We start from the raw sequence: 15,758 nt of genomic DNA on the forward strand, positions 1-15,758 counted from the left end.
GGGTTAGTAAGGAAATCCTTAATCAGCGGGATCAACCATGTGTGTTCTACAATCTCAAATAAGTGACTTATACTGCAGTGATACGCTATATTCCAGTGCTTTGTGAACCATAAAGTATAGAGGCATAAATTAATAAATCTATATTATTTTTTCCTGCATCCATTCTTTTCATCAGTTGTGCGTGTGCACAGCTTAACCTGTTGCATCTTTAGTACATGTGTGTAAGTGTTTTCAAGCCTGCATGTGGAAAGAACTTATTTGATGCACTGGATCCTGAAGTGGGGGAGATTGCGATAAGGCCAGGTTGACCTTACCTCTTCAGTTAAGTTAAAATAAAATATCAGCCATAGATTTAACAGAACAATATGTCTTCTGGACACACTACTATTGAAATGGATTAGTACTAGCTTGTTTTTTAACTTTAAAATTCTAAATAAGTAATGTTTCATAATCCATGCTTGCCTACTCTCCTGGAGTGTCTGTGAAGCTCCCGAATGTCAGGGAGTCCTCCTGGACTCTTGGAAGGGTAGGCCACTCTACTGATACCGCTTCTCCTGCTCATGAAATGAAGTGGACAGGGCTTTGATGATGAAATTTGCAACATCAGACTCACCACCACTGCGCAAGGACACGATTCACATCTAGGAGATCCCGGAGGATAGGTCCAAAAAGTGGGCAAGTATGTTATAATCTCCCTATAAAGTGAGCTTACATCTGTTTAAAGTAGTAATAGTACAGACTTGACACAATCATATTTCAACTGACAACCCTGCATAGAGCAGTTTGTACTTGTGTCCCTGGAGAATCTTAGAAGCTGAACCATATCTCTCAAATTGCTGAAATTCCAGATATGGGATCCACATGACTATTACAATGGGGATAGGGTTACATTTTTTTATACTTTCAATTTACCAAGATTATTGTGTACACTCATTTTTACTGCTACTGTATTATATAATATTTCTTAATATACACCCTAACACCTCTGTTTTCTGTTTTAGTATTTTTTTCCTTTTGCCATAATCATTCTCCTCATAAATCTAATGTTTGTAAATTAAAGAATTCCAAGAATGTTGAAATCGTTGCTATTTTCTTATCTTCACTGAATCGTCTGTATCTCACTAATAGATTACAGATGTAACAAACAGGCAACACTTACAGAAACAACTTCAACATTTACATCTTACAAAAAACAGACCAGGCCAGTAATGGGTGGGAATTACACTGGTTATATATGTAACATATATTGAATATATACTTTTGGTTTTCTTTTTAGAAACATATTCAGTTCAAAAAACACAACCACCAAATACATATATAAAAACATTTATTAAATATACAAGTTTTCCTCTGTTTTAAATAAACATATTTAAAAATATACACACGTTAAAATATAAAAATACTTTAGAAAAGGCTCTTAATCCAAAAAAACAAAACAAAAAAAAACAAAACACACATAAACAAACTCAGAGAATGAATTCTGTGTCCAGCACAGAAAGAGCTAAACCTCTCAGAGGAATCTCATTAATTACAAATTAATGACAGCATTTTGTAGCCAAGTGCGGATTCTTTAAAGGGAAACTACAGTCATTTTAATAAGTTATAATAAATTGTAAAAATATACTGCCTTTTGTTATTAACAATAGATCTGCTGACTCATAAAGTGATTATATTGTCTCCCCATCCTAAATGAAGGCCTCTATTGCAGTGATAATCCATCCTCTCTTGAATTTAAAGGCTAATGCCACCAAAGCTAAAATGTAGTTTTGGTGTAATTAAGAAAGAAAAACTAAAAAAAAATACAATTTTATTTACTCGATTTCTAGCAATACCCCAGTTTGGCAGGTGTCCTTAAGTCTGCAAGGGTCCAGCACAGGAGATCCACTCTACTGCTTTAGCTGGCTTTTTCAAAATAACCAGTCTATTGAAGCTCCTACCCCATGGGCATCCCTGTTCCCATCTGATTAGAACAGAGAACGCCCTTCTTCTTCAAGCAGTACTAGGAGAGGATCTAATGTGCTGGAATATTAGAGGTATCAAGGGACCCACCAAATTGGGGTTTTAGCTGGAGCACAGGTATTTTATTTCATGTTATGCAATTCCATTTTGGATTAAGGAATTAGCCTTCAAATGAACCAATGTCTACAATTTATGGCAGTTTAGAACGGTTTCAGCATTATTTTAAATATCTGATAAAAGCAAACCTTATATACTGCCATTGAAGCATATTTGTTTTTCATTTAAACATTGTAGCTTGGTGTATATAAGTTATAACATAACACAATTTGACATTAATATTTTAAATAGCAAAGTGCTAGTCTATTTGTTTTGGTGTATTTCTAATAATTGCACGACAAATGGCATCAAACAGGTTGGATGATCTGTGCACAATGATATCCAAAGGGCTCCCTGCTACATGTGAATTTGTCTATCAGAGAGCTGAAAGACAGGGCAATTCAGCTGTAGCATGTATTGAACTCAGAGCTGACTGATAAGTGCAGTACTCTCTACAGTTAATGTATCAGTTTTATTGCAAAATGCACGTCATAAATGTTCCATGGTGCATAGACAGCAAGTACTGTGAAATGTACTGGGCAAAATTGTTGTGTAGAATTTAATAGGGAAAAATCATAGTACTGTGTTATCACGGAAATTAAGATTACCATTTCTACTGAAGTGCAAAACAAATGTTCTCTCCGTCATAATAAAATCTCTGTTAGTGTTATCTTTTATGCCAGCTTGTAAGATGCCATGCTTATATACATTTACATTGGTGTGTAAACACAAATATCAATTACATTCTTTTGTTTTAGAAACAAAAATTAACACTTGCAGTTAACATGCCATTCCCCTCCAGACAATGACATATCATGTATAGAAGGTTTGTACTGTATCTCTCTGCCCACTCTCCTTGGCAGTAATCATAAGACTAGACTCATTGGGGTGGAGTTAGCAGAAAAGGAAGTAAATGGAAGTGTAAATAACTGAACAAATAATCCAGGAAACAAATGGCTAACACAATATAAAGGCAGCTTGAAGAGCAAAGATATTTGAGTGATGTCCAGTTTATCCTATTACAATGTTCCATAAACAACTGTAAAACTACCCACGTTCCTTCAACTCAGTTAAATGTTCGGTTATGCAACTCTACCAAAAGTTATTATCCAGTCATCTTATCTGTACAAACACTCTGCTTCCATTAACAGAGTAAATAAAATTGTATTTACAGAAATGCAGGACTGGGGTGATCAGGCTTCTATTTCGCACTTACAAAAACCAATAGCTGTATACACGGCATTCATTAGACTTGTCTATTTGGAACATTATCAGTCTTCCAAAGAATTCCCATATGAGGCACTTTTTGCTATCCACAGTCTGTTCCTTCGGAAGGCCATGCCAATAGAAAACGTTTTACTATAGAGTAAGCAATATTCACATGAAAATTGTGATTCCCTTGGACGGAAATAATTTTTCAGGTATTTGTCTAGCTCATGAAGGAAGTCAGCCTCCGGCTAAGTAACAAGCAGGGTGAGTCTCCTTTACATGTTTTAACCTCATAGGTGACAAGAAGTGATAACAATACACCAGTTGATAGAGAAATTCTCATCTCATGTGCAATCCAGGCAAGATGAGCTCTGTTGGCGTTCAACAGCCTTTAGAAATCCCTTCTTCAAACTAGTAAATCAGGCCTATAAAACAAAAGTAGTTTGAAATAAGTTTCTGCAGCAGAAAGAGTTAACAGTTTAATGCTGTAAACTTTGTTTACTCAACCAGCAAAGCCTAGAACTTAGCTTTCCTCAAAGGCCTTTGTGTGGAAGTTTGCGCAACACACCTGTCTGAACATAGCATGGAGTTATTTATTGCCAGGTCCTTGCAGTCTGACTGCTCCAGGAATTGGGAACAACAACATTTATGCTCTTCATTTCTCAATTTTGATTTTATAGCGTCTGAGTAGAATATATCTTGCTTAGATTTAACGAATATAAACAAGAAGGGGTGTTAAGCACATTTATATGTCCATTGTCTTAAACTGTTTAGTATATAAAGGATTTATTGCTGGATTTTGGAGATACAGCTAGAGGCTATGGGGCCGATTTATTAAAGGGCAAAAAGCTCAATCGCCAGCAAAAGTGGGTGTTCTAGCAGGCAACAGGGCTATTTCTCGCTTCGCCTTATAGAACTAGGTCTACTGCTGACATGGAGAAGTCTATTTACCAATAATCATGGCTAGCCAGCTCACACATGCACAAATCTTCAGGGACTACTGAATATCGCTCAACTGCCCAGGCATTCGTTTTTGATAAATTATGGCGACAAGGGATTTTTTTAATAATCAGCCTTATCACATGAGAAAGGGGTCTATTGATTAATAGCAGGCTATATAGTATTCAATATATCTGAAATAAACAACCATGAAAAAATGTAAAGAAATTGATTTTTTTCAAACTGGAAATAAATCATATTTGATTATACAACATATAGTTTTTTGTATTAATTATTTATATAAAAATCAATTAGTGTCAAGAGTGCAATGTGTAGGTCAAATAAAATTTTAAGCATATTTGCCTACTCTCCCAGAATATTGGGACATTCCTGAATTTCTGGTAGTTATCCCAGACCCCCGAGAGAGCAGGCCTTGCTCCTGGATCCTGCCTACTTCCTAGTGAAGTGGTTTGGACGGGGGCTCAATGATGAGATTCGCAGCAATTTGCGTCATTTTGCCCCCACCTCATGGCATCATAATGCAATCATGGCATTTTGCCATAGAAGGCAGAGCCTGAATGATGCGATTTTCTGCACCACATCCCATACACATGCCTCCCCTCCTGGAGGGGAGATTATAAAAGTTGGCAAGTATGATTTTAAGACACCATTTTTCAACACTGATTAATCTCATAGATATTTACTTATACAGTATATATAGTGAATTGCTAATTTTGCTTATCTGCCCCTGTTAATTTCTGTTTACTTCCTTTTTCAAACTCTACCCATCAGCAACCTCTTTAGCATGTTGGCTCTTCATAGAATCGCATATTATTTCTTTCAGAGCTGTCAGTCGTGCTCTGATTCAGCACTGCCTGTTCACAGAGCAGACTGTGCTCACACAGTATCTCCACCTTCCCTACACAAATTTAAATCCCACAACAAATCACCTGCAAGCTCTCTCTTTCCTAAGTTTACAGCAAATATGTATCTGACTTAGGATGGTGAGAGCATGCTTGTGATTGGTGGAGGATTTCCCTTTGATGCACAGGCAAAAGCGAGGGGGGGTGGAGGCTACTATGCAACCTGAACATGACTGACAGCTAACACATGGACCTACCTCAATATGTGGTTCTATGGAGAGCATGAAAGAACATGTATGATATATTAATAAAAGTGGAGAACACTTTAAGTGATATACACAGAATATTCCATGGTGTAAGATAGGGGCATTAAAATAGAAATAAGTGGCCAAACAATACAATATCAAATTTTCATCTTGTTTTATACAACCCCTTTGAATAATCCAACACAAAAGGTAAAATACTTACCAGCTACACAATTTCATCTAATGGTATTTGTAAGGGCCTAAAAAAAAGAGAAGGCAAGTTAGTGCCAAAACTGACGTATGGCAGAAAGAATGCAGGTATGATGAAATGAACACAATAAAATGAGGGTGGATGGGGGAGTATATAAATTAAAGACAAAGCTTACCTCTCTTCAGGCAACTGCAGGCCACGATCTCTATGTAGTCGTCTTTTTAATAACTGTTATGCAGAAATAAAAATGACACCAAATTAAAATGCATTACAATGATGAGCTCTCATGCTTTAGTTTATATACTTATAATCTATGTTAGACAGTAATGGGGGGCAAGTTTAAAAAATCATACAGTACATTGCTGCCAAAAAGGCTGGCTATTACTTGATTAATGTCAGTGACGACGGTTGTGTGACTGACTTTCACAGAAATATGACAGCACTCAGCAGCAAGTGACAAGAAATCAGGACAGTTCCTGCCTGTGGAACAACAGTTTTTTTTACACTAAGCTACAACTCAAACTATATATTTTTAGTTTTACCTATTTCTATTTTAAATCAGTTATTCAATCTTTTAGATTGCAAACTGTACACAGTGCAAATAAAGGCGACGGTGTACATTCTAGTAAACAAAAATAAAAGCTGTATACTAGTGGACATTTTTTGTAATTATCAATGTATTAAAAAAGTGGGATTGGTAAAAAGTTTAAGGAGGAAAAGTGTAGTCAGTTTATTACAGACTACTATAAGTATTTATAAATGAGCTGTGTGCACATTGAACACTAATTTTATAATTTTTAATCCATCAAAAAAGTTAAATACCAGTAGTTTAGCCTTTTGCATTGTAATTTTAAGCCAAAAGAAAACAGATTTAAAAAAATGATGTAGAGATGGAAAGTTAATGGTATTGTAAAGCACAATTATACTATTATATTTTGCCAGATTGTAATATTTGTTTTCCTCCATTCGATCCATTCCAGTTTGGACCAATATCAGCTATTTTTCATTTTGCAACACCTTACTGGACAAGATGGAGACAAACAGATAGCGAAATCTGGCAGAAAAATTGCGCGCAAATTTCAGAGTTGCATTTATCCATGCAATACTCTTTGGAGTATATGTACTAAGACTTCTATAAAGGAAAAGTGGAGGTGTTGTCTATAACAATCAATCAGATTCTAGCTATCATTTATCTAGTACATTCTATAAAATGAAAGCTAGTATCTGATTGGTGGCTGAAGTTTAGATATCATATATCTTTATTTGCAGAGTGAGCTACATCAGGAAATAGACCATTTTCATTGGAAATGGTGTAATTCTAGGTTTCTGTGAAATCATAAACTACTCAGACAGGAATAAAAAAAAAATAGATTTTTGGAGCTCTTCTCATTGTATTGAATTTAATAGCGCTTAATAAGAACCTGTAATACAATAGTTTGTCAGGGGAAAATGTTCCTCACATATACCATAAAATAATCTGTCAAATGCATATATAGCTGGCTTCTTTATGCAACACAAACACCCTCTGTATTTTATATAAAATGATAAAATTATGACTCACCCGATAATGATACCTGTAGTAGAGTAGGCCACATAGACACAGTAGTCCCACAATGGTTAAGATGATGTTGAAGATGGTGAAAAGGTTGGATTCCTTGGGTTCTTTCTTTCGTCCATTATGCTGCTGCTCTGTTTCAATGATAGGGAGCAGATTAGAGCCGTAGTTGGGACCGGCAAAGCTGTTTTCCCTGTTTTCAGAAATGAACGCAGCTACCTCTACCTCTTGCTGTGCAGGAATGTTGTGTGTGTACCCTCCCTTATGCGCTGTTAATGCTGGATGCTGCTGAGAAACCTCTGATAGTAGAGGCTGGACTCCAGAGCCAGGAGACGACATAGAGAGTCCAGTATTAGGAGATGGAGCAGAAAGCGTACTAGAAGAAAGGTAGTAGGAAGCCCAACCAAGGTTCCTGTCCTCTGTCCCTTTCTCATGTGACACAGACTGGGGGGATTCAGAGGTAGACAAGCTATTTCCAATGGATGGGAAACTTGCATGAAGTGAACTTAGAAAGGGGAGGTCTGTACCACTGTCAGCCGTGGACAGTGTAAAAGTTCTCATAAATGCTCTAGAAGTTTCATCCTCATCTACAAGAGATCGTCGTATTTTTGTCACAGTGCTGGATGAAGATTCTATGTCAGGTTCCTTGCTGGAAACATATTTCTGAAACATTGGCACTTTTGAGCTGTGTGAAACAAAATCACTTTCTGTAGTATCCAGCATTTCACCAACTGGTTTCGTGACAAAAGATAAGTCTCCATTTTTGAGAGAATATGTTTTGGTGGTTGGACCCTCTGTGGTAGGGGGCACTCTTTTAGAATGTAAACCTTCTCTATTTGAATTTGAAGGCTCTTTATTGACTTGCTGGGAAACTGCACTATATTGGAATGGGGTTATAGTTGTGTGTAGTGACTGAGTGATACCTTTTGGAAATTCTGTGCTTAGGAGTGTAAGATCCATGGTATTATGTGAAGACTCTGTGTTAGGCCCAGGTTGCAATGTGGTAGCAGCATATGAATGATCCACGATGTTTGTCAGAGGCTGACGTTCAGTTGGCATATTTGTAAAGATGACTGATGAAGTATCTATACCCTCTGAGTTCTTCGGAGGACTTGATGGCTTGTGCGGATAAGTGCCACTTATGTCCTCTATCAAGGTAGTCGTATGGTGGGGAAAGCTTGTTGAATATGTGCTGCTCTTAAATTCTGACAAGCCACTTAGAGACTTCTGGGTAATGACTGTTGTTGGGGAAGGACATGCACATTGGGAACCTGCAAGATTTAGAGAGACAGGGAGAGGCTTCGATGAAGCCATGGTCTGTAATAACACCATACACATGCTACAGTGCCATACAGGTGGTTAGTGGATTCTCTGCTACACACACCCCAGTTATGTTAGACATACTGGAAATTTCAAGTAATATAAATCAGACAAGTTACATGACACACCGACATTGAGACAAAAAAGCATTTAGTAGAGGTTGAGCTCACAAGTTCAATATAGCCAACAAACCCCTGTGACGCAAAACAATTCAGGTGCACATATAAAGCATGTGGTAAACAGTGAGATGTGTGATAGATCTTTGTTTATGCACAGTATTGATTACAGTCTTACCTTTAGTAGTGTTGTTGTTGTCGTCATTACATTTTCCATAAAGTGCTTTACATTCCTTGTCGATATCAAGATCTAGTCGGAAATCCCGAGCTACTAGAAATGAATGCTTCACTCTCTGCAAGATCTCAGCAGGACTCAAGTTTATGGTTTGTGAGCACTTGATGATGTCAGCCTACCAAAATATAAGATTGAATTAAAGAAAAATGTCCGCTAAACACCAAACTTTACATTTTCAGATATGGATCATGGACGTAAAATTATACCTCAAGATATTCCAATTCCTGGAATCAGGATGCGAGCATGGCCACATCACAACGGGGGGTGATCACATCCCGTGAGGATGTGGCTATGCACTCCTGGGGTTAGCCTAGTACGTTAGAAGAACTAGGCTACACCTAACCCTTTCCCTACCCAGAATACACCTTTGTACTGCCCCACACACCATTGGCAGATGCCTGTGGCGCCCGCTCGCTACCAGTGCAGAGCAGCGATGAGTGGGACATATCTTCCAACAACCCCAGCAGGTGTGACAGTGCACAAGGATTGGGACAGTTCAGAGGTGTGATAAAGTACATTTTTCAGTGCTAATTTCACTGTAGCTCTGTTAAAAAGTAAAGTATTACTTCCCAACTCCACTTTAGACAACTGAACCCCTTCCCACATCTCTAGGACAGTGTCCCAATGAGATCTCATAAAGGTGAAAATGCTGAATCACTAAGTATTTCAATCAATCTTTCCACACAGTGCATTGCTACCCAGCAAGCCTGCAAAAGTTTAATTTAAGCTCTGACTACTTTAATGTAGAGACTCCTCATTTCTAACATGTAATCTGCTGCATAGGTTTGGAAGATGGTATGGTGGACACTGTGTAATTAAGAATAAGCAGCCCCATAAATTCTGTATGTTATTTATAATCATTTATTATGTATATTATTCTGCTAATTAACACACAGCGTTTGCTATATATTAAAATCGCATAGTGGCTTTATTTATTCTTTAAATGTAACCTGATTTGATAAGTGCACCAATATAGATGCCTTAAGCAATAAGAAAACATATGAATTGGTTTAGTAGTAGGTTTATATGAATACTTCAAAGTAGTTTACTTCCTTACCTTTTCTATGTCACTGTTAATGGTGCAACTTGCGATTTCATCTGTGTACAGGTCCTCTAGAATCACTTTGAGCTTTTGGCTTTCTGAATTTTCTTTAAATGTCATATTATCTAAGAGGTACGATAGTTGGTGCACTATTCCTTTATTGTAGCAATAGTCTGTCTGAAAGTAAGAATCATAGTCAATTAAAGAGTGGAACATTATCAGCAAGTATGCATGCTTTATATGAAATTTCCATTTTAGGAAATTCCTTTTAAAAATGAATCCCCTCTCCTTGTATCTGTATCATCATCATCAATTTATATAGCGCCACTAATTCCGCAGCGCTGCACAGAGAACTCATTCACATCATGTATATGGGGGTTCCTTCTCTTCTGCGCTGAGAGGACCCATGAAGAAGTCATGCCCCCAGAAAGGAGAACCAAATAGTCACTATGTCACAGAAATAATGTGGCGGCTTGACAGAGTGAGGCGAAATACCCCACTGTGGTCAGCTCTGCACATCAGACCCTCCTAACAGGGGACTCAAACTCTGCAGTGGCACTCTCTATTGCAAAAGAAAGTAGTCTACATGAAGGGATCTTCATTATTATATATGAAGAGTGAGGTATATTTTTTAAAGGGTATTCTCTAAACAGGAAATGTCCTTTATATTAATAATAAGTGAGACTGAAGAGATGGTCCATTAGTAAAATAATGTACAGAGATTAGCAGCCGAGAACCCGTACAAAAATAACAGCCTTTAAGGACGTCATACTGATGGAATATTTATTGTATTTTGGGACATTTATGAAAACTGGTACGAAGAAAAAAAAAGTTAGATTCTAACCTGGTGGTTTAGTAAATCAAAGCAAGCATCCAATTGGTTGTTATGGGCAACACAATACTTTTCCTTTGTACCAGTTTTTAAAAATGTATCATTATGTTTATTGTTACTTTTTCTCAAAGTGAAGAAGTGTGCTATGAAGTCTGAAATATATTTTGTTCCAACTTTATTAGTGTGTTATGCCAAGCATGTACATAAATAGGAGAATTTAGTACACAACATAGTTATATTGGGAAAAACTCACCTGCCAATGTCAAGGCATCTCTTATAGGTGAGACTCAGCTACAAGAGGTGCATTGACACTTTTAAGTGACCTTATCCCAATATAGCTATATTTTGCACAAAATTCTCCTACTTATGTATATGCTGACACATTGTGGTTTGTTTCAAAGCACTAGACTATCTTTTCTTTTGTTTTTAACATACAGAGTGGTTTTAATTGTGTTGGCTGCACATTCTCAAATTATTTTATTCACTTGTACACATTTCATTAATTTAAAAGAACACACCTTGGTTTCACTGATTATAATTTGTTATGTCTAGCATGTGTCCTGACATTTTTCATGGTAAACTGAACATATCACTGTTCTGTTGAAGTCTATTGATGCTATCTAATTTTATGGTGGGAATTCAATTCCCCCAGAGTATCACCGCGCTAAACCTATTATCGTTATTACTGTAAATTTAACACAGCTTTCTGCTCACTGCTCAGGGAGCTGCGAGCAAAAAGCTGGCGTTGAAACTACCGTAATAACGGTATTTAAGCACACTATTACCGTAATAATTGTAATAGTGCGCAGACCGCATTACATTTTACAGTATCGCGGCCAACTGAATTGCCCCCTATTACTCCTCCTTTAGTCAATATAATTAAGACTATAATTACCATATACACTAATACACTATTTAAAGAAGGGAAAAATAGTTTTGTGCTTTTTACTTTATGTATTATGGGGTTTAGTCTATGTCATTTTTAAATTCAGAAAAACGAAAGTTGTTGTGTTGTACAATTCAGCAACGCAAAGCAGGGGCAGTCACACTTTCCACTTGTTTATTTAGTCAAATGTCATTGTTTTTTTTACTGCATAAACACAGTGTGAAGAAAAACCTAACAGTTTACACTCAAATTAAATAAATAATAATGAATGCAAAATAGGACAAGGGAAAGTTTTGTTGTCTTTTTAGCATGAAAAATACATTCAACCCATGTGTTTACAAACATTTCTAATGAGAAATGTGAAAATAAACTATGGGTATAAGAAGGGATTATAACAAACTGAAGCAGGAAACCTGAAACAAGATTTCTGAGACAAAAATTCAGAAAGTAAAAGCTCACACAGACTTTTACTAATAAGTCATTGCTATCTAAATATTTACATGAAGCAGGCTCAATAGAAGTTACAAACAGTGCTTATTTTGTAGATCAAAAAAGAAATTGAACTCAAACTTATGACATGCTGGAAAACTATTAACAATAATTTTTAACATTAAAGTTTATGGGACCAAAATAAGTGCCTGTACAGCCTTCCAGCTTTATTCAGCCATGTTTACAAGTATGTTTGCCTGGGCTGAAAACAATTACAATAATATTTCATACAATAGTCTATGGAGGTTGTCATAGACTGTGGGGGGGGGGCAAAGAAAATTATTATTAAAAGGCCCCATCTGATCATGGGGCTGCAAGTTTGAAAGTCTATAATACATATGAACACCCTACATATTCTTCTTGTTATGGAACCAGGCAGTGCTCACCACAATGAAAATGTAGCTTGATTAGACCTTTGATAGAGATCATTTATCTCTGTGAATGAATATTTCTCATTAACAGACCATTCTTCAAATAAAAACATAGAAACATAGAATTTGACAGCAGATAAGAACCGCTTGTCCCATCTAGTCTACCCAATAGGAAAGTCCTGGAATGCAAGTATTCTTGATCCTTCCTGTGTTTGAAAACTGTAATACTCAGCTATGAACTACAAAAATGCAGACCAGCACTGCTTCTTTATTTGCACAAATGTACGGACAGCATTGCGGCAAAGTGGTTATCATGTCTACCTCACAGTACTAGGGCCATGAGTTGATCCCAGCCAATCTGCAATTTGTGTGTTTTCCACATGTTTGCGTGAGTTCCCTTTGAGTGCTCTGGTTTCCTCCCATAGTCCATAGTTGTAGGTCAACTGTGCTTTGACAAAATTAACCACAGTGTGCCCGTGTGGTAGGGAATACAGATTGTAAGTTCCATTGGGTCAGAGATGATTTGAATGACTAAATATTCTCTGTATAGTTCTGCATGTAACAAAGATCTGGTCAAGCAGCACTTACCATATTGTTCATTTCTTTAGGAGTTGAATTTATTAAACAGGGGTTCATTTATTTTCAGTTTGTAAATATTAACTACTTGAACTTGACATCTTCAGTGCTTATTTATCATAATGTTAATTGCATAGTTTTTCTGACTTTTTTGTTAAAATACTTATCACTATATCCAATGATGGAAGTAGAAATTTAGACACCAGCCCACTTTGACCACTGGCTATATCCACCAAATGTATTTCTAGCTCTTTGTAAAGTATACACAAATGTCACACAAGAAACCTTATACTCAATTTGCAGTTTACACAGACTTATTACATTCTAGCTAATAACACTTACCAATGGTCCTTTTACTAAGAGGTTTATTGCGATAGTCCATGAAGAAGAGTATAATTGGCCATCAATCTGTAATAGACATAGTTGCAAGGATTTAATATGCAGTAATAAATACATCACTATTTCTTCCAATTTTCCTATACATCCTTATAGTCATTGACTTACCAATTTATCCAGATATGTCAGGTGTTTGTCAGTGACAGAAGGTGAACACTCCTGCGTAGCACTGAACCTTCCAAACAAGGAGATGAGCACAATGATCCAAAATGCGCAGGCCTAGAAAGAATACACAAACTTTATAGAACATGCAGCTTATATTCATAATGTGGAGCACAGAACATATTAAAATGTTGATCGGTTTCAGATCATTCTTATATGCAGAAATCATCATTATTATCTAAACCAAATATGTAAAGCCCCCCAAGCACTTATACCACGTGCATAATCATCATCATTTATAAGGCGCCATAGATCCTGTAGCACCGAGCAATCATTTTACAGATATGACAAATATGAGTACAATAATTATAATGACAGATTACATTGACATGTGCAAATTTAAGCATAATAATGCCTCCATGAATGGTCATGAGCTAGCTGTGATAGTGGAGGATTCATCCTAAAACATGACAACAGGGTCATACAAGGGAGACAGACATGACACATGCCCGTGATAGCTTACATTCCAGAGTGATAAATGGTAAAAAATGGTAAATGTGCAGCTGCAGCTGCTGCATGATGCATTGGGATATCAAAATATCTAAAGGTGTTGATGTTGGATATTATAGTGGATTTGGGGACTTCATATTGATGGGTGCTACTGATGGCAATTCAGGCAGCACTGAGTAACTTCATATATTAAACAAGTATTCTGATTTCATAAGACTTGTACTTTTGGTATGGAAACCTTAGTTGTTCTAAATTCTGCCTGCAAATCAAGAAGATCAAAGTACTACAAATGACATAAAAAATAGTGCATTTTATCCATTACAGTAATTCTATGCAACCTACAGTACACAGTATATAACTAAATTGTATAAAATCGCATCGATTTGTGTGATCGTGAGTATTGTAGTCCAGATCACGTATATTGTATATCTATATGATCACAGTTGTGATTACTGTACATTCTAGCTGCCTGCAATATTGGTGTTGGAGCAGTGCATGATACATGCGTGTATGATGCGTGCCAGGTGTGCTACTCCTGATATGCGCCCTCTACTCTGACTGCTCCCGTATGACACCGACAACCACATATGTAGAAAGAACATAGATGATTGTGGAAGTTCGCTTTTTAAAAATGTAAACGTCTTCACAAGTATTACGGCTGACCCGCCACCAGCAGAATTTCACAAATGTGTGCCAGCTCTTACCATTGCTGCTTCCAGGGACTGATGGGCTCTTCTGATTTCAAACAGGTAACTCAATCCAAATCCTGGGAACCGCGTGCAATTGCGGGGATTTCCAAAATGTATGGCGCAATCTACTTTGCTTCTTGTCAATCTGTTAATCCAGTATGCGGCTGTAAAACACGGTAGCCTTATCCTGCGATCCGAGCCCTTACTAACAAGAAGTTTTTCTGTGATTGCAGTGTAAAATGATTCTTGCCTGCGCAGTTTGACTTATTATCTGCTACCAGAGGTCCTGTACATAACTTGTACTTGTATCCCTCTATCGTGTGTGAGATGAACTGAGCTCTCTCGGCTCCGCTCGTTCTTTTATAAAGGATCAGCCGCTCGGCTCCCACCCTCAAGACAAGGCATGTGGTTTCTCGGAAACCACCTTGGAGTGCAGCCAAACACTTACTCTCTTGTGCTCTGACTGGCCACTTCTCAATGCAAAGCCGCTGAATAACTTTTTATTCATTTATAGTTACTATTGGAAACGTCTTTATTTCTAGTTACTGTTGGGAAAAAAAGGCTATCTATACAGCCAGAGCAACAATTATCTTCTTACAGACATGAATCAGAACATGCATCTGAAGAAAAAACTAATAAAACGTACATTTTAAGGTCTTTTTAACAAGAATAAGTATGTGTAAGAAGTAAATACTGGCAAAAGACTCCACTGCTTTTTGCTATTTTAAAATGGTTAACAATGGAGAAACCTTTGGGGCACATTTATCATTAATCGGCAAAAGTGAGAAACAGTTATCAATCCTTATCGCAAGGATAAGGATTGAACTATTTCTCACATTTATTAAAAAGGGAACACAGAAACAGCAGTTCCAAAAAACTGCTGTTTCTGTGATAGAAAAAATCACACTTACCCCCCTCTTCGGATGCGCTGTCTCGGGATCTCCTCTTCGTTCCTCTTCTTCCTTTAATTGCGCATGTGCAGTGCACATGCGCACAAAGTCCCCACTCTGTCTCTGCAACTATCGTTGCAGAGTGAGCACGCTGAGTGACAGGGAGGGATCATGTGATCCCTCCACACATGCGCTGTACAGCTTTGCTATTTGTAGCAGAGCTGACA

The 15,758-nt window shown here is 37.2% G+C and overlaps 1 protein-coding gene across 3 annotated transcripts; it reads right to left on the minus strand.

The window, feature by feature from the left end:
• Positions 1-1,310: 1,310 nt before the first annotated feature.
• On the minus strand, positions 1,311-14,963 carry CSF1 (colony stimulating factor 1). Of its 3 annotated transcripts, XM_075195935.1 has the most exons (10): positions 14,657-14,963; positions 13,449-13,559; positions 13,287-13,352; positions 9,806-9,967; positions 8,692-8,863; positions 8,001-8,348; positions 7,084-7,211; positions 5,698-5,750; positions 5,535-5,571; positions 1,311-3,689 (listed from the first exon to the last, which is right to left on the minus strand). In XM_075195935.1, exons 1-9 carry the CDS (start codon positions 14,657-14,659, stop codon positions 5,538-5,540), a joined length of 1,077 nt encoding a protein of 358 aa, XP_075052036.1. In that variant the 5' UTR covers positions 14,660-14,963; the 3' UTR covers positions 1,311-3,689; positions 5,535-5,537. The 3 variants fall into 3 exon arrangements, with proteins under 3 accessions (XP_075052036.1, XP_075052037.1, XP_075052035.1); XM_075195936.1 differs by lacking the exon at positions 8,001-8,348; XM_075195934.1 differs by having other exon boundaries at positions 7,084-8,348.
• Positions 14,964-15,758: the final 795 nt, after the last annotated feature.

The sequence above is a fragment of the Mixophyes fleayi genome, chromosome 2, assembly GCF_038048845.1.
Source record: "Mixophyes fleayi isolate aMixFle1 chromosome 2, aMixFle1.hap1, whole genome shotgun sequence".
Taxonomy (NCBI): domain Eukaryota; kingdom Metazoa; phylum Chordata; class Amphibia; order Anura; family Limnodynastidae; genus Mixophyes; species Mixophyes fleayi.